We start from the raw sequence: 26,783 nt of genomic DNA, 5'->3' as shown, positions 1-26,783 counted from the left end.
GATCCAAAATCCCAACTGAACAAATACATTACAAAATAGTTTTAATCGTCATATTACAGAACCCAAGCTTTCAAACACAATGGATGTCAAACATAAAACCCAAATCAGAAAACCAACAAAAAACCACAAGAATCTAAAATCTAAGATACACCATTAGAGATTTAAAAAAAAAAGAAGGAAACCCTAGAATCTAAAGAAGAAAAGAGATCTGTACCATTGAGCCCACCATCAAGCTGGAAAAAAGGCCAGAAATAAGAAAGTCTCTCCCATCACTGGTAGTACATGGGCTGCTGAGATGCGTTGCTTGGATAGCCATCATACAAAGCTTGGGACCCACCAGAGTTGAGGCCAACAGATGCTTGTGCGGCAGCAAAGCCTTGCTGTCCGGCCATCTGAAGGAGAGCTTGGCTGGAGAGACCAGACCCTGCGGCCTGGTTTAAGGCAAGCTGGCGCTGGTAAGCCAAAAGCTCTGCAGCTGAGTAGGGCTGATTCAGGCCAGGCGTTGGGAGGATTTGGAATGGGGGAACTGGTGGTGGCAACGGGTTTGATGTTGTTCCTGGGGGAGTTGGCTTGTTGCCCCATGAGCACTGCAACCACAACCAAAATTCAAGGTTTTAAATTTCGGTTTCAGTGTCGGTTTTGGCCACCACCGAAATCAGTGGAAATTTCAGCCGAAATCATGTAAAATTAGGTTAAAATTTTCAGTATTCTAAAATTTTCCGTCAAAATGTCTAAAATTTCGGCAATTTGGGTGGAAATTTATTTCAGTGGAAATTTTGTAAACAAGGGTGAAAAACAAAATTTCAACCAAAATTTCTGCGAGAAATCGTGTAAAAATCCGATTCATGGTGTATTTGTTTCAGCTTTTGCCAAAATTTAAAACTATGAACCAAATATGCTTTATTTTCCTTGGACTATTAAGTACGGGTGCAACTTGGGACTGGTTGGTTTGAGCTTTCGCTAAAAAAATGAATTCGAATCAACACGAACCAGACCCCATGTTACGGTAAAAGCTCAACCAGAATTCCTAAAATTCGACCCCAAGTTGCATTCCTAACCCTAATGCTATGCGTTACATACTCTCAAGGGAAGAAAATGGATGGTACAGAGAAAAGGCTCATACTTTCATGGACTTGCCGAACACCATCCTCCCATTGGCCAATTGAATGGCAAGAGCTGCTTCGTCATGCGAATGGTACCTTACAAATCCAAATCCTTTATCCCTCTGTATGCGCACTTCCTCAATGATACCGACCCCAAGTATATGAAACTGACGATGGAGTTCCGCTTGAGTAACCTGTAATCACCATAGACAAGATGAATTCGGAAAGAGTAATATCTTTTCTATAGACAGTGGATCAATTTCAACAGAGGAAGAAAGCAAACAGCCACTGAATTCAGTCTTTCTTGATCAACAAATCTAAAGCGAACTGATACCACAACAGTAACAACTAATTTTTTCATTCTTTTTACCTCATGAGCAAGGTTTCCAACATAGACTGTGGTAAATGCTGGGTTATTTTCAGGAGATTCCTCGTTCAAATTCTCCTGACCTCCATCTGGAAAAAAAAATTGAATATTGATCAGAAAATGAGATATGTCCCTTTCGGCGTCGCATGCTACAAAATTTTAATAGGGTTCTGAGTTTATGCCCGGAAGTGCATGTGCAAAAGGAATATGGTGTTATCTCAGATGGAAATGGCATAGTTTAATGACACAGTGGGAGTTGCCACGTGGGCCACTTGTTTAACAGTAACTATCATTTATGAGTCCAAGAGACTTCCGCCACCAACTAAAATAGCTGGGAAAAACCACTCATTTATAGGCAGCAAAGCAAAGGAAGGCCATAAAATTTGGACATTGGAACTTATTGGAAGTATTAGTGTTTTTGATAAGGATATCACAGGCCAGAATATATCTGAACCGAAAGAACCCAATTAGACCTGGCAAGAAGTGACCCGGACCCACAGGCCGACCTGGCCCACCAGTAATTTTCGGGTCCGGGTCAATGACCCGTTTCAGTTTGACCCGCGGGTCGACCCGGCCCGTCAAAACTGGTCCAGGCCGGGTGGACCTGCGGGTGCCCGTTAAAAAGCAGAATACTATTTGGGGGAGAGGATGTGACGAATTCCCAAATGCTTTTTCTTCTTGTCGATGGTCATTTCATGCAGATAAGGATTGCCTCGTCCCGAGGCAAAAATGGAAGCAGTTACCCATGCGTGGGTATTGAGAAAAACACAAGAAAAGAAAGAATAGAGTGAAAGCTATTAAAGAGGGAGAAAGAAAAGAACGAAGAGAGTGACAGGCTTTCAAAGGATATGACACGTGCCCGAAGAGTTTTTTATTTATTTTAAAAACAACCAAAATTCTTTTAAAAAAAGGGTGACCCACAGGTCAACACGGCCCGTGCTGGTGGGGTCCGGGTCCACCAAGTAGTGACCCGTAAAATTCTGGGTCATTTTTTACCTGGCCCGTATGACCTGGACCTGTAGGGGTCGGGTGAAACCCGGCCCGGCCCACTCGTTTGCCAGGTCTAAACCTGGTATACTCAATTAAGGATGTCATCAGCAGTTTTTTCAGGTCCTTTCGTACATTAGGACATCTAAAGGTGCAGTAAGGTCATATCTGGCTGATGGAATTGGTCTGTGCTGATGGGTGATTAGGGACCAATCAATCAGGAAGTTCACCCCGAAAGGAGATTGGAGGTGAAAGAGGATAAGTGCTATCCATAGAGTAAAGGGAAGGGAGGGTTTGCTACAGTGATTCGGGCGGTTGGTGGCCCCTTCGAGAATTGCGGGTCCTTGCCACTGCATGAGTGGTAGCTCACGCTCTAAACTCCTCTGACAAGAGTCCTAGTCGTTGTGCTGCGGTCAAGGAGACTAGAAAAATAAGGTCTAAGGTTGTTGGAGCTTCAAGTTGACATGGGAATGGAGATGCTCTCCAAGTAATTCCAGGACGAGCTTCCAATTGGAGGCAAGGGATCAGATTTTCACGCTTTAGGGTGTGTAAAAGTAAATACCATTTGTACACAAGTGGGACAGACGAGGCATATAGAAATTCAACAGTCAGGTAGTCCAGATTCCAGAACATGAGCTGGCCGAAGAAGAAGCATCTATTAACAAGCTTCAGTCGGTAGTATGAGGACAAGAAGGTGTTGCAGAGGGGAAGGGAAGGTAAAGTCGGGAGAGAAATGGAACGAGCTAGTCATATCTCCCTAGTTTCCAAAAGAATTAAACAGAAGAGATGTCCTTTTTTTTAAAAAAGAAATAGCTTTATTTTATTTTGTTTTGAAAAGAAAAGAAATAGCTTTATTAATGAGGAAAAACAAGATTACATCACCAGGGACAAGATGTCCCACTGATGCAGCATGAAATACATCACCAAAGATACGTTTACACAAAATACAATTTAAAGATTTAAACCCACTAGGAGTTTTTGCACACCATCAGTCCTTGATTAACAACGATATGCGCTTGAACTCAACTTTCGCCCTCCAACCCATGAGCAAATCAGTGAGCAACCATTACACCACAAGCTTCATGTTGAAAGGACAAGGTCCTGGACCTTTAATAGATGAAGCAAACTCTTGAAATTGCAGGGACTCCCTCAGATGGAAAAGGGAGCAGCCCAATGACTCACCAAGAATGCAGTTGTAAGGGGTGACAGGTAACAGGCCTGCCGCCGCAAGGCAAAAACACACAGGTGACCCATATCAGTTTCTGCCACACCCTACCTCATGTGAGATGTAACCGTTCTAATGCAACCCATAACAGTTCCAAACTATTCTGTTAGAGCTGCAGAACCTGATTCAAAAGTGTGCAGAATCCAGAAAAGTATTCAAAAATGTGCAGAACCAGTAACAGTTTTCAAACATCCTGCAGCATATATGTTTTCCAACACCATGCTGTTCTGTTTGTCATCTTAGATTGATTCCATCCAGTGCTTGCCTGCTAGTCGATAGTTTATGTTGGCCGCCGCAAAATTGAGCCACCAACTACAGCGTGCTACTCACTCCCACTCGGTGCATTTGCATGATCAACGGGAAGAATAGTTATATGTTCCCTTTTTTTTAATGGAGTTATATGTTCCCTTTCCGCTCCATACTTGGCCAATTTGTCCACATATTCATTAGCAGATCTACGCATGTGTTGGAATGTTGGGGCAATTGTTGCTACAAGGTCCCTAATCTCTGAAATGATGTCCGATAATATCATAGGGCCTCCCGCCTTGTTGCTCACTCACGATATGACATTTGTCAAGTCCCCTTCAATAATCAACCGGACCGATCCATGTGTTGCAAACCACCTCAATCCCCATAACAAGGGTCGCACTTCCGCTAAGTGATTGGCATCACATATATCTATTGGCCCCGAGAAATATAGAAGAGTTCATTCGAGTCCCAAAAAAGGCCACCAATACTTGCCGGGCCTGGATTCCCTTTTGAGCTTCCATCAAAGTTTAGCTTGAACCGCCCACTCAGCGGTGGGATCCATCTTGACGTCTCCTTTTGTGTTATCTATTTCTCAAAAATTACCATCTTCCAATTCCTTAAAATCTCACCAACACTAAAACTGGGTGCCTCTTTGCTGATGCCAATCCATGCTATGAAATTGGATTTAGTATCAAGTACTAGTCTCCCCCAACTCCGTTTTTGCTCTTTGGAGATTCAGTTGTTTCTTTCTATCCAACCCGCAATCCAGCGCTCCTTAGGAAGGAGCGACCAAGGAACTTGTCAAACCCTAGTAATGATGTCATTCTCTCCATATCACCTACTCTTATTACTCTATTAGTCCCACCATTACGAACTTCCATGCATCAAACTCCTCCAACTCTTCAAAATAATTCATTGGAGCTAGCACAAAGGCGTCTTAGGTACGAGGAAAGAGGGCACGAAAATGAAGATGGTTAGAAATTACTACTTTTTGATGTACTTAAATTTTTAGAGGGCGAGCCTTGGCGCAACGGTAAGGTTGCTCCATTGGGTCACGGAGTTCGAGTTGCGGAAACAGACTCTGCAAAACAAGGGTAAGGCTGCGTACATCTAGCCCTCCCCAGACCCTGCAATGGCGGGAGCCTCGTGCACTGGGCCACCCTTTGTTTTGATGTACTTAAATTTTTGAAAGATAAATATGAAGATAGTTAAAAATTACTGTTTTTTTACGTACTTGAATTTTGAAAGACAAATAAAGAAAATGTTACACAAACACTCTCATGACGCCCCCGACCTTGGACTCTACTAGGCTCCATGCTTCCCCGCCCCTGCACCCGCTCCGTGCTTCAAAGATATCCACTCCAATAATATCCTCTTGATAGCTCTTTGGAGCAACCTCTCAAGTTTGAATATTCTCATTATTTTCATCCATAATTGGTAAGAGGAGCAATGTGCTAAGAGATGATCCAATGATTCTTCACTACATGAGGAATAGTTGGACAATCAGAGAACAAAAGCCAAAGGAGTTGAAGAACCTGAGTATTCTATTGAGGAATAGTTGAATAGCCATTATCGCCTTGTTATCATACAGCTTTGATGGCAGAAGCTAGAATCATCTGTTTGTGGTTCTATGCCATTCCTCTAGATTTTTTCAACGATTTGAGGCGAAGAGCCTCAGGTCTGCCTGAGTTGTGCTGGAAAGAAAGATTAGGGGACAGATGAAGCCTGTAATATTCAAGGACCAAGGTTCTTGCAGAAAGTACTCATAGCGTGTCAATGCAATAAGCACTCGTTTATGGCAAAATAGGTTAAAGAGAATATGGATCCGACTCCATTCGATCAAATCTCCATGTTGTTGTAATTGCAATCTTATTGCCTCCTGTGTTTTGGCCTTTCCCAGCGAAAGCAGCCCAATCAGGATGGTTCACAAGCGCGGGAGGCTTGGATAACCAATGCCTCGGTGACTGCTCACAAAAGGGTTCGGCCAAGTAACAGCCACGAGTGGTGCACAGCTACTGCAACCTACCCCTAGGGTGCTACAAAGATGTAAAGCACCGGGAATGGTAGAGTTTCTCCCATAAAGTGGTAAGGTATGCCACCTTTCAATAAGTTGTCTCAATAGGGGAGTGAGAACAAATATTTTAGGAAAAGCAGGTGTGAAGGAAATAATAAAAAATGATGAGGGAATGGAAATCACTATAATGCTGTTGTTTCAGTTAGGTCCTTTTTCTCCACTCTAATTGAGAAAAGTGTTGAGAACTTTTGGAGGACGTGCGAATCAGATATCCCTACAGAATACAATGTTTTGTATGAACCATAGTTGCTCAGTGTGGGAAGCGAGTACGTGAAGCAATGCGGGGAAGCAGAAGCGGGAAGCGATGGCTCTAGGAAAGAGAAAATGAGGGAAGCGAAAAACACAAAAGAAAGTAAATAGGATGCGTGTAGGAAGCGTGAATGAAAGTCAACATGAAACATGTAATAAACCTCATCAGAAGTGAAAAAGATGTTCATAGAAAGAGTTGGGTTAAATTAGGGTGGGGAGGATAGGTTAATACATGTAAGGATTACAAGTAGTAAAGACGACTTCGCAAGTGATTAAAATTTTAGACAATTTTTTAAGTTTTAAATACACTTCTTATCACAATCAAAAGGAGAAAAAACTCTCTTAGAAAAGTATTTACTTAAATAGGAAGTTTACTATTAATTAGGAGGAAACACAGAGGAAGCACAAAAATAAAATAAAAATAAATAAATAAATAAAGAAATTTGGGAAGCGAGAAGAACTAAGCTTCCAAAGCGAGTTTCCGGGGAAGCGAGCTTCCCATCCAACTAAGAAGTTTTTGGCAACTATGGTATGAACAACGCCGTCCTTGGTAAGATCAACACACTCAACGACACTTTCATCCTCATGCCCACACATTGCGCGTCGATTTTCCACCCAAAAAGTTGTGTAATCGTCGATTCGACCGAGCCGACTCCCTTTTACCTTGCTACCGCATTCTCATCCTGACACCACACTTCGAAACACTACTCCTAACTACATTATGCATTTTCTAAACTCCTAACTCCGTTATACATTTTCTAAGCTTGGTTCGACGGTCATCTGATATTTTTTGAATGGTAACATAATATGTGTGTGTGTGTGTGTGTGCGAGTGCGTGTCTAAGACGGTTGCGAGCTGGCCAAGTCAAAATGGAAGAAAGTCGAAGACTTCCAAGGCTAGTCTTTTAACTCCAGACCGCGCTAATTGATCAGCCTCTTTATTGCCGGTTCTCTTTGTGTGCTAAAATCTGACTGCATCTCCCTCGACTCTGTCCAAGACCCCTTCAATTGTGTTCGCACATCTCCAGGAGTAATCTGATCTATTAATCATCCAGTTAATTATATTTTTGGAATCTTCAACAAAGAAATGATCCAGATCACTTACTTCTACTAAGTGAATCCCAACTAAAAGGGCCTGCACTTTAACATTAGTAGTGTCTATCTGATTCAGAGGACCCAAGTATGCTCACCTTGTGGCCCCGCTATTCTCTCATAATAGATCACCAACTCCTTTCGGTCCAGGGTTCCCCATGCTAGAGCAATCAAAGCACAGCTTGGTATAGCCTGGTGGGGGCAACAACCATCTGGCGATCACCCTGAGTTGAGGAACAGTGCTTACCTTGAACCTCATCCGACGATCTTCTAAGTGTGTTTTCCATGGCTCCCTAAACTCCGGCAGAATCATCACATACCACACCAACAAAGAAAAAAATGCAATGTTGATAGCTTCAAACATCTTTGGAGACTCCTTTGAAGGTATGGCTACTCCATTCTTTCAATATACTCCAGAGAACTGCTTGTTGAACAAATCGTCACAACGCTCGGACTCTTTTTGGCGAAGGGGCAAAAGACCAACTCTCAAAGTGGTCCTGAATGTGAGATGGGAGAACCAAAGCAATGCCAAAGGTTGGAACACAAGGACATATCGTCCGAGCAAAACTGCAGTGAATAAGTAGGTGATCGACGGACTCTCCAGCCTCAATGCAAGGGGCATAATGATCAACAATGAGCATCCATTAACTTCTCAAATGATCAATTGTAAGGATTTTATTTAAGGCATACAATCCAGGCAAAAGCACAAACTATGTGTGTGTGGCAAGGTTTTTTAGTCGACACAGAAATGGGAACATTTCAGTTTCAATGGAAATCTTGTAAAACTACGGAAACGTATGGAAACTTTCCACATGTAAATGATGAAATTTTAAGATGGAACTTTGGGAAATGTTACAATAAGCACAAATACTTACTTAGAAACCATCGCATACGCAAGAAAGCCATCCTTAATGACTTAATCACATTGAACAGCCATTGACGTGTTGTCACACATGTCTGGAACAATAAAGTCAATAAAAAAGTACAATGTAATAAATATAAGAAAGTACAATGACCAGTCTCCTCTCCTAGGACTCCAATTCTATGTCAATACGATGCAACTAGCTTTATATGATGTCATAAGAACTTTCCATTTTTTTTGTCGTTCCAACCATTTCAGTCAAATTTCAAAAATTTCGGTCGGAAATAATGACGTGGAACGAATTCATTGAGATTTCGCTTCGGTGGGGATGGAAACAGAAACATTTAGATTGTTTCAGCCTTACGGGGAAATTTAAAACCATTGTGTGTGTGTGTGTGTGTGCGTGTGTGTGTGTGTGTGTGTGTGTGTGTGTGTGTGTGTGTGTGTGTGTGTGCAGGGGGGGAGGGGGAGGGTGTTGAGTTCTCCATACTTTGGAGGCTGGCGAGGAGGGCATCGTTGGCAACTAGGACTAGTAGAAGAGTGAATGGAGAATGTACTACCTGGTTCTCAAATCTAAATCCTCATATTGAATCCAAAGTTTCTGTAAACTTAGCTACACAATCAAGCTTTTTGTCAAAAAAGTTCAACTCTCCAACTACTCACTTGATCATGTCTTAAGATGCATTCCAACGCAGAAGCCACTAGGAAAAGGTCTGAAATTTTTACCACACCACAGGTCGTACTGAAGCCTAATTGTATCTCCTTTACACACCCTGAACCAAATCCCCTTCTAGAAAAGAGACAATTCTGCCATAATGCCTCGCCAAACAATAGAACCTCTATGTTTGTACCCATCTAATGGCAAGACAACCAACCATAATGGTTTAAAAACATCAAACACCTACTAACATGCACTATCGCGCATGTCTAATAATTTAGTACATATCAAATTTCACATGCAATACATCTAAATATTATTACATAATAAATGCGCCACATTCCACGTGTAATTCATATAAATATAATTGTGTAATACATGCTAATATAGTATAGCACTATTTTTATTTGTTTTTGAATGGTAAGTATCAGTAATATAAAAGAAAGAGACCGAGGAGGTCAATACAAGGAGAACAAGAAGGGAAGAAAAAACAGAGATGCTAGGGACAAGTCATGGAGGCAAGAAATCAAACTGCTGCAAATTCGCCCGGAATACCCCTTGTTGGGCAAGTTTATCCGCTACACCATTCACGGATCTCTTTACATGATAGGCTTTAAATCTCCAACCTGATCTTGGATTTCATAAAAAAAAAAAACCCGCAAACCTCCACGGTATTGAATGCAAGCCATTAAGTCTCATTCTATTTCCACCATTTCAAAGTCTATGTTCGTAATAAGCTTGATAGCATGGTGTATAGCCCGGACTTCTGCCTGATTCGCATCAGCTACCCCGATTGGACCCGAATAAGCCCATATTACATTGCCTTGATCATCTCTTAACACTCCCCCAATTCCAGATGGGCCTGGGCTTCCCATACTGGAACAATCGAAATTGAGTTTCAAAAAGCCTTGTGTGGGAGGTTCCCAAGATTGGATGACTTTTTTTTTTTTTTTTTTGAATGGTAAAGATTGGATGACTTTAGGCTCATTCCTTACTCCTACGCATATTTCTCTCCATCCATACCACAAGTCATAAGCAGACACAAATGCAAAACTTGGGATGGTCCTCACCCATGATATTGAGAGTGTTATCATTTTGTTAAATAGATAGAGAGGTCTTTTTGAGAGTCCTTTGAATACCCTCGCATTTCTTTCTTTCCACAGAACCCATAGAATTGCCAAAAAAGATACTTCCCACATAAATTTCCTTTTTCCTTTCCATGGAGCCATTTTCCAATGTTCAAACAACTCCGGTAATTGTGGAATACCTTGGGCAGCATCTGGGTCAGGTGATCCAAACCCAGCTTTTTGATAATCACGACCACTGCATGTGTTTTGCATCAGCATTGGTATTAACCCCCTTGTGGAAATCTATACCCTCATCCATTAATTTAAAGGTGGAGTCCAGCATTTATTCTATTGGAGTTAAGATGATCTCTGAGGATAGCATTAATAGTATGGCTGTTTCGGTTATGGGGGAATCCAGCAGTAAAGATAATTTGGACGTTTGTGACGGTCCTGAACAGATTTCCGGTGCCCAATTACCGGCAATGGCTGACTCACCGGACTAGGTGATGAGCACTAATCCCGATACCTGCGACCTTGACAAGGAGCCGTTGGTGGGACCCGGTTTGAATTTTGAATCTCCCAAGCTTACCGCTATTGTCTCATCTGGAATGTCAGAGAGTAGGAAAGCTGATGTGACTGGAAAGTGGGGCCAGGCTAAAAGTGGTTTGACATGGAAAACATTAAATGCAGGGTCTCGTGAAGAGAAAGTAAAGGCATCTCGAAAAGATGTTGCGGATAGCTGTACTTTGATCTCAGTAAAGGACAAAAAGGCGCTAAAGATTAAAACTAGATTCCATAAGGACAATAATAAGAATTCTAAAGTAAAGCGTCTGCGTATAGGAAAAGTTAACATACACCGGAGAAATACTAACTCGGAAATACAAGTATTAGCCACTCGAGGGGGCCTCTCAGTCTTTACAAGAAAATTACACGGTATTGTTAGGAAAGAAAATCATACGAGGAGACTAACTGTCGAATCTCAGAAGCTTTTCCAAAACTTCGACACCATCAATTCGCCAGCTATGTCGGGGAAAGAATCGGTCCAGGATGGAAGCTCTTCGCCTGTTCAGGGCTTCTCGTTTGGGGACGGGGATATTGAATTGCTGAAAGACCTTCGCTACAATGAAAAACTTGCACGGAAGGAATCTCCGACCTCCTGTGAGATTTCTCTTAGTCCGCTAAAAAAGCATTGGGTTCAGCTAAAGAAAAACTCATCCTCCATCAATAATCTGGATTCTACTTCGGAGTCGACTAGTGATAAGGTTCTAAAAAAACTCATCCTTGATCTTCCCATATTCAGTAAGGTTCTAGAAAAGGAAATACGTACTCGGCGGCGCCTTTGGGAGGAGGAAAGAAAATCTGTTATCAGCAATCTGGAACTCAATCAATCTAGTTTGACTCCGAGGGTAGCTGTTGCACTAGGCAACTCAGGGCGGATTGAAGACTTGCGAGTAGGGGAGCCCCAAGTCCCCAAGGACTCTAAAGGTAAGGCAAAGCAGGTTAATAATAGTTCTTACGATTCTAGGAGTAGGGGATCATTCTCGGAAGAGTTTAATGACCTATTGTCGATAGGGGATGTTTTTAGGATTACATACGAGGAAGACTTGGGGGCAACCAAAAAAATGTTCCTTGCAATGAAGGAAAGAGATAGGGAAGAACAAAAGGCAAGAGCTAAAGAAATTTAAACCAAGCCTGGAGTAGATGATTAAAACAAGCCTGGAATAAATGTTTAAATAATTCATATTGAAAGTTGGGAGTGGGCGTTCCCCTTCGTAAAGTGTTTGAGGAGTTAGTGCTGGATTGTATAGGATTATGTTAGTTTGGTGACTCTGGTTGCACCTTCAGGATCTGGGCTGTAGGATGATAGGGAGTAATCCCCTCAATACCACCCAGGGTTTGTTTTGCTTAAATTTAAGGTGATTGCTGGTCGTCGTCTAAGATTTTGATCTCTAATAGCCAAAGCTTGAGAGACTCGTTCTTTCGCTAAGGTTATCCAGTTTGATTGCGCAAAGCCAGCTGACTCCCTTGAAAATCTAAGATAAATCTTGAGCCATAGAATTTCAGATGGTGTGACTTCTGGTTCAGAATCTTGTAGCACTGGTGGTTTTCATGAACTCCGACTTCATATAATCTCAAGAAGAACTTAGGAAAACTAGAATTTTGTGCAGCCCAAAAAACAAAAAGGTACAGGTGAAAGGGCTGAGGAAAGGAATGAACAACGTATAAAGGAAAGGATTACGTAGATAATAGAATCATATATAGGTACAGGGATACGGGTATTATAATAGAGGAAAGGAATAGTTAAGTTTTGTAATATCTTCTGATTGCTTTTGAATTGGCTTCGGGTATGCCCGTGCTAATTCACCTTAATATTCTGTAATTGCAGGATGGGACCCCTGGTCCCGATTACTATTTGAATATTAATGAAACTTGTCATCTTTAAAAAAAAAAAAAAAAAAAAAAACTTCGGTAATTTGTCCGGATGAACCTATTCAATTCCAAATCTAGTTATTAATATGCACCACATCTCTCTTGCCACCATGCATTGTACCATCAGGTGGTCCACCATTTCCCCTGCCTCTAAGCATAGGGGACAATGGTCTATGATTAACATTTTCCTTTTCCTCAAAAAATAGATTGTCTGTATGCTTTTCAGAATAGCCGCACACGCAAAGGCGCATACTCTCGGAGTCGCTTGGATGCTCTATACTTTGGCCACTTTAGAGGACACAGGGCATGGCACTAACTGACGATAAAAGGATTCACTTACGATTTGGTTTATGCATTTTGGTCCCCACCGAAACCAAAACATTTCGGTCGTTTCATGTCGGTTCTGGTGGAAATTTAAAATCATGACGTGGTGTGATGTTTATTTGTTTAAGGACCTAAATTATTGCCGTTATGAAGGAAAAAAACAAAAAACTTCCAAAACATCTGAAAAATTGGGACGGACTTGGAGGTGGCTATGGAAGAACAAGAAACTTAGACATGTTACCTCCTAGATAAACTAGAAAGAAGAGAGAGATTTAAAATATATAATAAGGTAATAGAAGCTTCATTAAAAAAATATGGGAATAGAAACTTCTGGTAGAGGGAAGCGAAGGAGAAGAGCTGGAGGGTCTGATTTCAGATGTATATTACGAACAAAATATATGTCAAAGATAGTCAGGGACCTCACGAAGGGGAGAGGGGGACCATCTAATGTTTCATAATGGAAGTGTTAGCCCGTAGCATGGAATACAAGGGTACTAAGAAGTGCTGAGAGAGAAAAATAAAAAGAAGAGCAGTCAAATAAATGAAATGGAAGAAAATTAGAGGTCATAGCTAAAAGGAAAAGAAAAATTAGATGCTGTATCAGTGTATGAATTCAAGATTCATAATGTTAGTGAGTTCATAACAAATCATGTATGGCTAAAGAGGCTTCATGGGGCCTCATAATGGAGTTCTTTAGTTTTATTATTTATGCGGTCAGTGTCAGTGCATTCACAGTTTCAGTGAAATCTGCAATGGAGACCGGAGGACAATTTCCAGTGGACTGATTGTCATTGGCACAGTTGTGTGAACCATTCAGTTCTACACAAAGGAAAAGGTTATAGACTGAGTTGAATGAGATTAGAGCAAGACGGGATTTCCTGGTGTACCAATGAGGATTTCAACACCATAAATAATGCCCCTGAGAAATCTCAGATTAGACCTACAAAAAATATGATGAGGTTTTCCTAGATCAATCAAAACAAATGAAAGTTCTGGCACCATTCAAAATACAAAAAAAAAAATGAAGTATAGGCTTTCCACTAGGGAGAGCATGTTGGGCAAGTCAGCAAGAGAATCAGGTGTTGAATAGACGTACATATCTCATGTCAAAATAGTGAAAGGAACCCTCTTTGGGTGTTATGCCATAGAGTTCTGCCAAGATTGATATCATCAAGAACTCAATATCAAGAAGTCAACTAGGTTAGAAGGATTATCACAGTTTACAACAGTGAAAGGAACCCTCTTTGGGTGTGTGCGATAGAGTTCTACCGGGATTAATATCTATCGCACCCCCTTTATAGTCGAGAAGTCAACAAGAGAAAGGTAATAGATAGGTAGTTTGTATAGATTAGAGGATACTCTATCAGAAAGCAAAGAAGGAATATGGAACAAAAAGTAGTATAGAGCGAGAGAACATTCTAAGATGGGAACAAGTTAATTGAGGTTAAATGTCAAAAGTCAATAGCAATATGGGTTACGAAGAGGAATAAAGAACATGGCCTGTGGGGTTAAATGTCAAGACCAACATGGCTTAAGAAGGGGAGTAACAACATGGCCTCTTTCAACCAACTGGCTAATGCAAGAAAGATAAGAAAATTGCTAGTGCATAAATAACGACAATTAGCTTGTGCAAGAGAGGAGCTAGACAAAAGAGGTTGTAGTTAGCAACTATAATATTAAAAATAAAAAGTTATACACAACAAATAGAGATTGAAGGCCAAAACTTGATGGAATGAGAGGAAATCTCCTGGTTGGAGAATGACTTCGATGAGGATAGGAGTAGAAAGGAGGGTTTTAGCATGTAAAGAGACAAACCATCGAGTTCAAATGACAATTCCATGGCTTACTTTTTGGGATTCTAATTAAAGACGAGGTCATTTGAGAGATGAATGAGTTACAAGATGGGGATTCATCAATAAAGGAGTTAATACGACTTTTATCATCATCATTCTTAAAAAGGAAGTTTGGTGATGTAAAAGATTTTCAATCCATTAGCTTGGTCAATGAAATGTTCAAAATATATCAATAAAGAAGTTAATGCGACTTTTATTGTCATTATTCTTAAAAAGGAAGTTTGGTGATGTAAAAGATTTTCAACCCATTAGTTTGAATAATGAAGTGTTCAAAATATTGGCAAAAATCCTTTCCTTAAGACTAATGAGCTCTCCAACCAGGAAACATTTTGTCATCCCAAGTAGCTCTTATCAAGGCAAATCCTAGATGTGGTAATAATAGCTAATTATTTTAGGTATATTTGGGAAAAGCAGATGACCACATTGATTGGTACTTTCTAGGTTATGTATTGGAGGGAATGGATCTTGGTATAAAGTGGAAGAAATGAATTGAAAATGAGTTTTTTAATCACATCATTCTCAATAAAAAATAGTAGTCCGGGCGATTTCTTCCAAAACAATATGGGGACCAGTCAGTCTGACCCTTCATTGTATTTTCACCTTAGTGGGAAAAACATGAGGCTTGCTTCTCAGTCAAGTACAAGATGAGGAGCTCATAGAAGGTTTCAAAGTTTGTACAAACACCCCTTCAATTTCCACCATGCTCTTTTCTAGACTTGCCCATAATCCCAATGCTGACCCAAACCGCCTTATAATAGTTTTGGGTTTGGAACTACAATCCTCATTGTCATCCACAACATTAAGATATATCCACAAAGTATATTTGTAGGACAATAAGAAAGATCTAGGTAGTTTGAAGGTTTGTGCAGATTGGGATTTGAAGGATTGCGCGGATTAGGATTTAACATAGAGATATGAAGCATAAATCATAAGATTTGGATTACAAGAACAATTGAATATTCAAAAAAGAGAGCTGCTAGGAAGACATCCATTTTGAGTAGGTCCTAACCATGGTTTCAAATTTCCACCGAAACTGACACGAAATGACCGAACTCTCTTTTTCCATCTCCACTGAAACGCATTGCCGGAACCAAAACCGAAACAGATACCAAAACCAAAACGGTAAGTGTATCCGTTGCATACGATATCAATGTGTTGCATAATTATATTTGTATGTGTGAAATGCAGTATGTATTATGTATAAGTGTTTATATGAATTACATGCGACATGTGGTATGCACTGTATTATCAAACATGGACGCCAGCACATCACTAGGTGTTTGTTGTTGTTAAACCATTATGAATGGTTGTTGTCTTACATAAGAGCTTGGTCCTAACAGCCCTCTCGATTGTGCCACATGTGCAACAAGTCAACAACACATTAGTAACTAATTTTATGACAATAATGGCCTTTTTTTTATGTAACTTCCAAGCATACCCCTATTTTGGTACATGTGGCAACATTTGGGTGAATGCTTGGGATAATCCTAAAAAGATGTGTCTTAGCATCATTTTTTTTAATGGTCGTGTCTTAGCATCATTTTCTTTCAAAAAAATTAGCCTTTAAAACATTTGGCCCTAATTTTTGAGTTGGAGAGAGAAGAAGTCAATACCTGAAGATCCGTTTGTCAATACCACCATGTTTTGGTTGTCACTATTCTGCTTGTCCTCAGTAAAACCAGCTCCTTTAGCTGCCCAATTACACCTTATTTGCCGATTACCAAGCCATTTTCCTGAAAAAAGGACCACAGTAAAGTTCAGAGTTAGAGAGAGAGAGCCGGGTGTGGGGTGTGGGGGGGGGGGGGGAAATGAACCCAGGCAAGAGCATTTTAGAAAGGAAAAAATAAAAAACTGAAAATTGTAGATAAAAGAAAAGCACAGAAGCCTTACCAGTCACGTCATTTATAGCACTCTGAGCATCCTACAAAAACATATGAGCAACAAACCAATTACAGTTCACACAATGTTTCCATGTAGGCCTGGGCGCTAAAAATTGACAAATACATGTTACAATTTTGTCACTAATCTATTTCAATGATAAAAGTAACCTGCTGGTTTCGGAACGAAACAAAGCCGAACCCTCTTGAGCGCCCAGTTTTATGATCCCACATGACCCTTGCATCTCTGAAAATTTTGTAAATAACTAATTATGTTAGTATATGCTGATAAGGCAGTCTTAAATTCACTTGAAACAACATTGCTTAACAGAACACGTGCATTAGAAACTACACTTCAAGAGAAGACTCCATACATATTACGCCAAAACAATATGGCTAGAGTTATCCTTGCTAAAAAACCAATAGCATAAACTCAAAAATATAGAAAGCTGGAACTTACGAACAACTGGGATACACCGAGAAGCAGGCATACAGAGTCGCATCGGTAACCTCAGGACTCAGGTCCCCAACAAATATATTGAAGTGACCTGAAGAACATAGAGATAATAGTTAACAAATAAGTAGAAAGGGTACAAATAACGAACAAAAAGGAAGTGAAGGGAAAGGGAAATGCAAAAGCAAATAGTAACCTGAAGTATCCTCCCTCTGGCCACTGGCATAAGCCCAATTCACCTTAATTGCCTGACCATACCTGCAAAGAAAATTGATTCAAAAAAATTGAACAAATTGTTACAACCAGTTGACGGACATGACTCAAAAGATATCATGCCTATGCAAGAACTTTAAGGATAAGAGTCCTTACAGCTGCCGACCATGCAATGACATGATCGCAAGAGCCGCTGATCGCCTGTCATGGTAGTCCACAAAACCAAAAGACGACTGCAAAAAGTAACAATAAAATAGTAAAATTCTCACGAGACTTGCACTAACAGTAAGAGCTGAACCGAATTCAATGGATAGTCAGCACAAGAATAAGAGTAGGTATATGACAAAACACAGGCAAAAGCAATTACTATCCATGTCGCGAACGGAATGAGAGTTAATTTTCTTCTAATGCCCCAGCAATCGGTAAATGAGTCACATTGCTTTTAAGAAATTTATTGACTCTTGGATTATATTATGTGCATTGAAAAGCAAACAAAGAAGAGGTTGAAGGCGAGCCGAAGGAGAAATCCAGTACACGGGCGGACGGGAGGACGCACGTTGCACAGACGCATGCGGACGCACGGATGCATACACGCGCCAAGTCTCCTCGTTAGTCTTGATCCTTCTATGTTGTTTTTTATCAAATAAATTTTCTGTGGAATGCATAGAGCTTGATGCCCTTATCATATGCGTTAATAGAATGATCTTTGCAGTTTCTTACGAAAAGATAATATTTTATGTAGCCTGCTGAGCAACAATTGTACAATGGATCAAATCATAAGTCGAAGCATGTGATAAGAAGAATCAATGATTGACCATGAGATGACCATGCTGTAAATGAGCCTGATACTCCACCTCTTATTCTTTGTCCTTTTCTTTCTGAGACTGGTTTGGGACAATAATCCTTTCTAGCCTCGCTTATCAAATGTGTTAATAAATTGATCTTCGCAGAATTAATAGAACAGAAAATTCTAATACAGAAATCAGATTCCTATGAATAGATAATGTTTTAGGTAGCCTGCTGAACAACAATTGTACACTGTAGTACTGGGTCAAATCATAAGTCTATGCATGAGATAAGAAGAATCAATGAATGACCATAACATACCATATTGTAGATAAGCCTGATAGTCAATCTCCACCATTCCACATCATATTCTTTGTCCTTTTCTTTCTGCGACTGGTTGGGACAATAATCATTACTAGCCTCGTTTGAAACCACAACTGCCACAAACATATACTTTTCCTCCCTCCCTCTCTCCCTCTCCCCATTCCAAATCATCAAAACTTGATTTTAGTTAAACAAGATTTTCTTCCAATAGCATGAAAATATGAGATGGAGTGCCTAATAAAACGCTGCTTAACAGGTTTCTCATCATCATCGCCTACTCTCCAACTCTAGCATATCACTGAACAAATCATGGACGCATTACATGAGGGTAGAAACTATTTACCCTACCACGCATGCTTTCAACCAGAGATGGGTTTTAAAAATGCTGGCTCTTCCCAAAGAAAAGCCAAACCCAAAAGTATAGGGAGCCATGGAAAAGTATTTTACACCAAAGGTTGTGGAGGAAGGGAAAGGAGAGGGACAAGGAGGAAACATGAAATTTTGTCGCAGAAGGGAACAAAGCCAAATAAGAGTTGTTGCCAAAGTTGAGCTTGCGGAGCAAGGATGAAGAGATTATTAGGACGAGGGCTATCAAAGTAATGGTTTTGTTAATTACTTTAAGGATCTCATAGCCGGAGGACCATTACGCAGCATTGGCAAGAAGAAGAGATTTTTGCTGAGGAGAAAAACAGAAAAAAAAATCCATGGGAATGCTAGTACCTTTAAATACATGCTGAAAATGACTTGGGTCTGTGTCAAGGCAGAGTTAAGAAAAAAAAAAAAAAGGAGAAATGAGACAGAGAAAAGAAAGAGGCAGAGGGTGGATAAGGGAGAAGTTGAGTTTAGCATTCACCTATGAGAGAGCATGGGGAAGAGAACGCCTCCCTTCCCTCCAATGGCTTCCACCTCTTCACCCCCTCACATCCATGCCTACAAAGTGGCCCCCTCTTTATCAGCCCCAATGGCAACATTTCAGGTCATTAATGATCAGAATGAATATGAGTTGATGGGTTGAGCCTCTAGCTCAATGGTAAAGAGTATCTTCTTCCACCCTGAGGTCGGAGGTTCAATCCCAGCTTACCTACCAAAAATATCCGAGTTGATCCCTGCAAAGTTGAAAAAAAATAATAGAAAGCAACCTTAATTGTGTCCCTCTTCAATGGCATGTTGCTGTAACCATGCCTGAACTCATCCTTACAGGCTCCAATGTCATTTATGGTATCGTCAGTCCCTTGATTTCCATCTGTTAGCAGATTTTCCACCGCTCCCCAACAATAAAACCATCTCTCTGCCACAATTTTCTCTGCACACCTGTTTCATCCCTTGAGCTGGCAACCGTGTCAGTCAATTAGATCACACCATTCCTTAGGCTATGGTTGGTTGCGCAGGGGTGGCTCAGAGAGTAGAAAAATAAGAAGTCAAAAGGGAGGAGACCGGCATTGATTTTTTTAGAAGAATAGTGGAATAGTGGTAAGTAGTGTTTGGTTGTGCGGAACTTCTCTCAGATAGTAGTGGAAAAGGTAGGGGTGTCATTACCAAAAAAAGAGAGTGAAGAGAGAGACAAGGAAGAGAGAGAAAGAGAGAACGAGAGAAAAGACAGGACCCTTTCCACTATTCTTGTAACAAAAATTTAACTTTTTGGTAGAATTTGGTTGAAAGATGAGGGGACATTAGTGCCACATGGGCGTCACATGTGCAAAAAAGTAATAATGATGTCTAGAACATGTTGGGCAGTCAAATGGAACTTCAATGGAATATTGCCAACCAAACAAGGAATCGGCATTCATTGGCACTTGAGGGCATGTTCGGCAACCATTCTTTTACGTGTTTTTCCCGGTTTATTAGATACGGTGTATGAGAAAAGCAAAGAAGAATCGAAAATCATGTTCCGCTACCGACCCACTAAGAGTCCGTTTCCTACATTTCATCTTTTATCTCAACCAAAAGCTGAGATTTTTCAGAGAGACTCTGAGTCACTTCTAAGATTTCACGTAAATCCGCTTCTCACCCGTTTAACTCGGCGAGAATGAGAAGCGTTAACGAACACGCCCTAAAATTTCAATGAATGCCGAGTGTTTGTGCAACCAAGCCTACCCTTAAGGAATCAATGTTCTATTTGTTGCTAGAAGAGTCAGTTCATATACACAGCAATTATCAAGCAAAATATATGTTGCTCTTGTGTTTATTTCAAATTTTATTGGCTGCTACCTCCTAGCCAATTGCAAAAAGAAAAGACAACATATACAACCCATAAAGTAGGATACGCATTACTTTAAAAAAACTGCCATGGGCTAATCTTTAAAAATCAAAGTCAATCCAATGCAGTAAAATTTAGATGTTATGTCCAATCAAAGCAAAGCTAATTCTGCACGCTAAGAGATGAATACTAATAAATAAATTTTCAGATACAAACCTTCTCCTTTCTGATGAGTTTGCATCCTTCAAGTGGACCGGTACTTTGAAAAACCTCCGCAAGAAGGCTCTCAGTGACATTGACATGGATATTGCCCACGTACCTATATAAAGCATTAAACCATCAGAAATGTCCAGAGCACACTAAATACCTAGTGGAAAAAACAAAATGCATGCTATATCACTTAGCACTTCCAGCTGCTGAATAATAATAATTTAATCTTGAAGAATTTGATGCGTCACGTGAGAAAATAAAAAAGGGGCCAAGTGTTGCACAAGACAAGTTATCTTGTTCCAGTCGTGCAATCCTAAAAGTGAGGACCGTAAAAAAATTCTCAAGGGAAAAGTACTTATAATAACCTGCTCACAAGACGTCCCATAAAGATTGAAAAAATTAAGTTGCAAAAAAAAAAAAAAAAGGCAAAACTGTCTTAATAGCACTCACACACTGCGGCATGAAGATGGATCAAACCCAGGAGGCAGATTTCCACTTGGAACCGGCTCCATCTGCAAAATATAAATGTAAAAAAGAAGAAAATAAAGAAAATAAATCCTAAAGAATCTAGAAGCCCTCCCTAAAAATTGGGTACTTGAGGATTCGAAAGAAAAGAATAAAATCTAATATGTCTACATAAAATTCTAGAAAACCTACCCTAGAAAATAGCAAAGACATAAAAATTGACCAGATGTTCGTCAATGCTTAATAAATTAAATACCAAATGGATTCCCAAGTAGCAAAAAGAATGATCAAATTCACCACTCTATAACCAGCTCAAGATGAATACACACATCAACTAACAATGAGGGACTGAATAAAAGAAAATAGGAGGCAAAGGTAATCTCATTGAATGCAGGTAGTTCCAGTGTAACTTGCCTCAAAATGTACCCAAAAGGAAAACATGGATCTAATTGTGTCATTGGAGATGTCCGGCCAAAAGACATTAACAACGTGTGTCTATCCATGTAATCATATGTAATAAAATCCTAATTGAACTATCATGTAAGCTAGCTGCTGGGTCAAAATTGTCCCTTCCCAGACATATACTGTTCAGAATTAATAAGCTGTACAGTGTGAGTGATAAAGATCACACATATATCAATAAAGTAATTCTGCTAAGTCTCATTAGATGTAAGTTTCCAGCATGCATTCAAAATGCATAGAATTGTTAAATGTTGACTATGTAAAATCTATACCGAGGTTACCATTCAAAAAAAAATCTATACCGAGGTCGATTAACATGAGTTTTTATAAGAAACGGCATCACATTTCCCACGTGAGATTTAGTATGGCATCTGCAGGCTAAGGAATTAATAACCAAACAAAAATAAAGAAGAATTCGATAACAAAGAACTGTTGACATTGGACAAGTGAAGGCGTCAAGATTTAGTGACCAAATTTATAGAAGCAATCCAAAAAACCTACTGTTGATAAGAAAAAGGTGTGGGGAACTTACAAAACGAAGTACAAATAAAATAGGGGAGTGATAAATCGACTACCCAAATTGATAAATCGACTCCCCATGTGTCTTTGTCTCTCCTCTAGGTTAGAGGGAGAAAGAGGAGAGAGATAGACACATGGGGAGTCAATTTATCCATTTGGGGAGTCAATTTATCACTGCCCATAAAATATAGTTTATATAGAGTAAAAATCAGAGACATGCGAAAGTCAATACTTCAAAAAATGGACTGGGTATCCCCAGTCATAAAAATGGCAGTCTGGTCAGAGCATCTAGCTCAGAATAAAATGTAACTGGTCCGTTGCAAATATTAGTGGTCCTCCAGGTATAGACAATATTAGACATTATCCCAAAACCTATGAACTAGAAGGAAACAGCCTGGTTGAAGCCCAAAAAACACACTTCTAGTGATCAATGAAAAAGCCAAGGGAAAGAAACAATAATGAAAATATGATGATATAAATTTGACTGAAAATAGCACGAGCTGGGAGGAACAAAAAAAATACACAGGTATGTTAAGTGTTTCAAAATGCAGATGCAGTGCAGAATGCGGCCAAAGAAAATCCTAGTTGACTCGGCACGACGCAGTCGAGTACTCGGTTGACACGGTCATAATTCAGGAGAGTCAAAGGAGTTTTTATTGACTATGTAGGGCAAAACAGGGAACGCGACCGAGGTAAAAGGGAACCAACTCGGAGGACTCCACGAATGACACGGAGGAGTTTTAAAACTATGGTAGAAATGACACGTGGCAGCATCTTAAGAAACCCAAAAGAGTTCAAAGATAGTGATGTTACAGGGGAAAAAAGAACAAAAGAAGGAGAAAACCATCCCTATATGCATGAATAAATTTCATCCAGAACTAAACAAGTCACTATTGACACTAAAAATGAACAAATGAAACAAGCAGAAAAAGAAGAGAAAAGATGGCTGCACTTCGGAAGTAGCCTGACAAGAATCATACTTGCACACTTGAATACTTTTGGTTTTCTCCCAGCCAATGCAAAACTCTGGGCCACTCCCCAACATGACAACGTACAGAAAAGTGGAAAGATAATGTCGCAAAAAATGTCATCAGTTGGCATGATTGATTGATGTTTCTCTGTAAGAAATACTTTGAAGTGGTAACTAAGTTATATTTAACACAAAAAGAAATCATGTCAGGAGCAGGGATATCCTAGGTATAAAGAAGACCTATTTACAATCACTTTTTCATTTACTAGCAGGAGTGCTCCAGAGTCAAGATTTTGAATAAAGCCATCCCAAAACTTGGGAAACTTTCTGCCGATAAGTAACACTCTGGCGCTTTGAGGGTTTGGAGAGATATCTTGAGGCAGAAGCACAAATTCCTTGAGGAAATTAGATATAGAGTTCACGCTGGAGACATAGTCAAGTTTTGGCAAGATAATAGGTGCATGGATGCAATGTTAATGGAGGTAATCATGGACATTTATGGTATGGCCCTTAATAAAGAAGTTTTTGTGAAAGATTGCTTTGAGAGAAGGAGATCGGGTCTCCTGAAATTTTAACATTATACTGAATTTCTTTGATTGGGAAGTTGATAGTGTTGCCATTCAGTGCTTGGAAGCTCATTTACATAGGGAAGTATCACAGTGACGAAAGGATTTGATCTTCAACTCCTCTAGGTCTTTCAATGTAAAGTCTTTCTATTACCTTTTAACTAATGGTTCTCCGCCATCATATCTTTCAAACGTTCAGAGGGTACCGGCTCCTCCTAGAGTCTGTGCCTTTGGTTGGACAACATTCTAGGATAAAATCCAGATGGTTGATCACCTTTGTCATCGCCAAAGGATTATCATCGATCAGTGTGCCCTCTGCGCGGAGGTTTAGGAGTCTGTGGTGTATGGATCCTTATCTTGAAAAAAATTGGGATTTCTTGGATCTTACCTGCTCTCTTATTTGATCTCCTTGAATGTTGGTTCTTTGCGCCTTGTCCAAGTAAAGAGATGATTCTCAACCATATGGGTCCTCTTCAAAGAAAGGAACACTCGTTTATTTAAGAGTGGTCAAAGGTGCTACCTTCACTTTTTCTAGGACCATTACACTGGCCATTTCTTGGGCCAGAATCCTCCCCCGCTTTAAGATGAATTCGACTGCTGAAATTAATCATTGCTTGAGGGGGATTTGTACCATCAAAGAAAGGTCAAACTTTGATGGCTCAAGCATAGGCAATGCAAGGCCGGCCAGAATTGGCGGTTTCCTCAAAAGGAAAGTCTGTTTTGACGAGACAGGCCTTCACTGGTCCAATTGGTATCAAGGATTCTAATAAAGCCGGTGTGAGGGCAGTTCTTCAAGGCAACAAGTTAATGGAAATGATGGACTTGCATAATTTGATAGTGGGGGAGACTCCCTAAATGTAATTCGATGGATGGAAAGGGGAAGTCCAAACCCATAGATATTCCCAGAGACGATGGACGAGATTTTGGATCGAGTGGAGGGTCATCCGGTCCGCTTTCATCATGTTCAGCGGTCAACCAATAGACAGGCAGACCGTCTCGCTTGCACTAGAGTTGATAGAAAGATGATGTTGGAGATTTTTTTATTATCTTCCCCCCTTGATTATCCTTACTGTAGCTTCTTTGTATTATTATTGTCTTGTTTCTTGTTCCCAGACCATCTCGGCCGAGGGCTTTTGCTCATCTTATTAATAAATGTCAACTAGTTAAAACCCAAAAAAAAAAGGGAAACGCATGGGACTGTATGATGGCAAAATATTTAAAAAAAGAAAGAAAGAAAAAATAAGAGGAAGCAAAGAAACTTTGCAACAAGTAATTATGAAACAAGAAAATTGAGTAAGCAAAAGAATATCACATAAATGAAGTCAAAAACCGAAAATGATTCTATGCCAGCCCATCATGAATAACAGAGAAGGATCGGAATTCAAACCTCGAGCATTTTAATAACACTTGGGAAAAAAACATAAAAGGAAAATTTACAGAAACAGTGACAAAAGAAACCCAAAAAAATATTGAGTTCTTATTTTTTGAATGGCAACACATTAAGTTGATCTCTTCAATGGCAATCTTACCCAAAAGAAAAAGAACAACAAAAATAAGCAACGGATTGAAGACGATTTCAGGTCTACTTTAGTAATTTTCACTAAGGCTCCGTTTCTTTGAACTTAAAATGGTCTTAAAACAAATTTCATGCCCATGTTAATCAAAATGAAAAATCAAGTTACAAACTTACAATATCAACAATAACTTAAACAAACCCTAAGTAACAAACAGTGATCTAAAAACAAAAGAAACAGAAAATTAATACATTTTAAACAAAGAATAAACAGATACATAATGCGAGAGACGAAAGAGGGGGGCAAAAACTAAAAAGGATTGGACCTGAGACATGGCCGCGGCAACTGCAGGATGGTACATCTGCTGCTGCTGCTGTTGGAGCAATGCCTGTTGCATAAGGGCCTGTTGCTGTTGCTGTTGCTGTTGCTTCAATCTCTGTTGCATCTTCTCAAACAAAAAGAAAAAACTAGGGCAATAAAATGGAAAAACTAGGGCAACAAAAATGAAAAACTAGGGTAACCAAAATGAAAAACTAGGGCAATAAAATCTCTGAATGGGGGATGAAATAAGATTCCTTTGGAGTTTGAAGTACAGAACAAGAAAACAAAAAAGGTAATCTAGGGCATAAACCCTAGAACGAAGAAAAGAAAATAAAAAGGAAAATTGAGATTTCTGTAGCTCCGATTACGATCGGAGAATTGAAGAAATTTCTCAACAGAAATAGATAGAAACAGGAGGAAGGATGGAGATTTAAGAGTGAAAAATTAAAGGTAAAACCCTAGAATCCAAACTTAAACGGATAGGATCCGGACACATTACAAGGATCCAATTTATGGGTGCAAGGGTTCAACCCGAAATAATCACGAGTGGGGTTATGTTAGAGTAAGGTCGGGCTCGGGTTGAGGAAGTTGAACCCGAGGTGCTGACAGGTTGGTTTCGGGTTGAAGTGTCGGGCAACCCGACCCACATAATCACCCGACATTTTTTCATTTTTTTATTTTTTTATTTTTTTTACCATTTTCCAGATTTGTTATCTTATAACATAAAACCTAAGGGATTTTTGCTGATCAGTCCCTACGGCTCTGTTCACTTGTTTTCCCGGGAAAGGAAAAGAAAATGTTTCCCGGGAATCTGACGTGGCATTAAGAAAAGAAATCCAGGGAATCTGTGCAGGAAAAGGTTTCCACAGACTGTTTCTGGACTGTTCACTTGCGCAGGAAAAGGTTTCCAGGAAAACTGCTTGCCCTTCTTTTTGCACTAGTTTTCTCGGGAAACGAAATCCGAGTGTTTTTTGTCGGAAATGAAATCCCTAAAGGGGGGGGGGATGGGCTATTCCATGTCATTTTTTGACTTATTGTAGAAATTCCACATGTGCAATTCTATTTTCCCGGGAAAGCAAGTGAACACCAGAATTCTGTCTTGTCAAGGAAAAAAGAGGTTGTTTTCCAGGGATTTGCTTTCCCAGAAACGCAAGTGAACAGAGCCTACATGGCAAAATAATTGGTTGATAGTCCCTAAGAAAAGCATATATATATATATATATATAAATGGCCTCATAGGTGGGTAATCATCGGCCATTACTCATTTTTCCCCGAGTTAATCGGGCATGAGGACATCTGGCATAATGGGGCGTACGCGTTTCGAACCCAACGCTGAGCGAGGATTGAACGGCTTCCTACCACTAAA

The 26,783-nt window shown here is 40.0% G+C and overlaps 1 protein-coding gene across 1 annotated transcript; it reads right to left on the bottom strand.

Moving 5' to 3' along the window:
• On the bottom strand, positions 1-25,903 carry LOC143856441 (oligouridylate-binding protein 1-like). Its single transcript, XM_077366655.1, has 12 exons — positions 25,422-25,903; positions 21,051-21,112; positions 20,607-20,709; positions 17,240-17,316; positions 17,067-17,128; positions 16,877-16,964; positions 16,588-16,663; positions 16,430-16,460; positions 16,153-16,272; positions 1,474-1,559; positions 1,124-1,297; positions 1-587 (listed from the first exon to the last, which is right to left on the bottom strand). The coding sequence occupies exons 1-12, from the start codon at positions 25,539-25,541 to the stop codon at positions 270-272; spliced, it is 1,317 nt and encodes a 438-aa protein (XP_077222770.1). The 5' UTR covers positions 25,542-25,903; the 3' UTR covers positions 1-269.
• Between the last annotated feature and the right edge of the window lie 880 nt (positions 25,904-26,783).

The sequence above is a fragment of the Tasmannia lanceolata genome, unplaced genomic scaffold (assembly GCF_043159265.1).
Source record: "Tasmannia lanceolata isolate RefF3 unplaced genomic scaffold, GAP_Taslan_0.1 ptg000023l, whole genome shotgun sequence".
Classification (NCBI taxonomy): Eukaryota; Viridiplantae; Streptophyta; class Magnoliopsida; order Canellales; family Winteraceae; genus Tasmannia; species Tasmannia lanceolata.
Note: the sequence above shows the minus strand (reverse complement) of the source record. Positions and strands in the feature narration are given on the sequence as shown.

Coding starts and splice junctions, on each gene's coding strand:
- LOC143856441 (XM_077366655.1), bottom strand. CDS start 25,541: ATGCAACAGAGATTGAAGCAACAGCAACAGCAACAGCAACAGGCCCTT. Junction 17,129..17,239: donor TCATTGCATGGTCGGCAGCT/GTAAGGACTCTT, acceptor TTTTCTTTGCAG/GTATGGTCAGGCAATTAAGG. Junction 16,965..17,066: donor CCAGAGGGAGGATACTTCAG/GTTACTATTTGC, acceptor TATGTTCTTCAG/GTCACTTCAATATATTTGTT.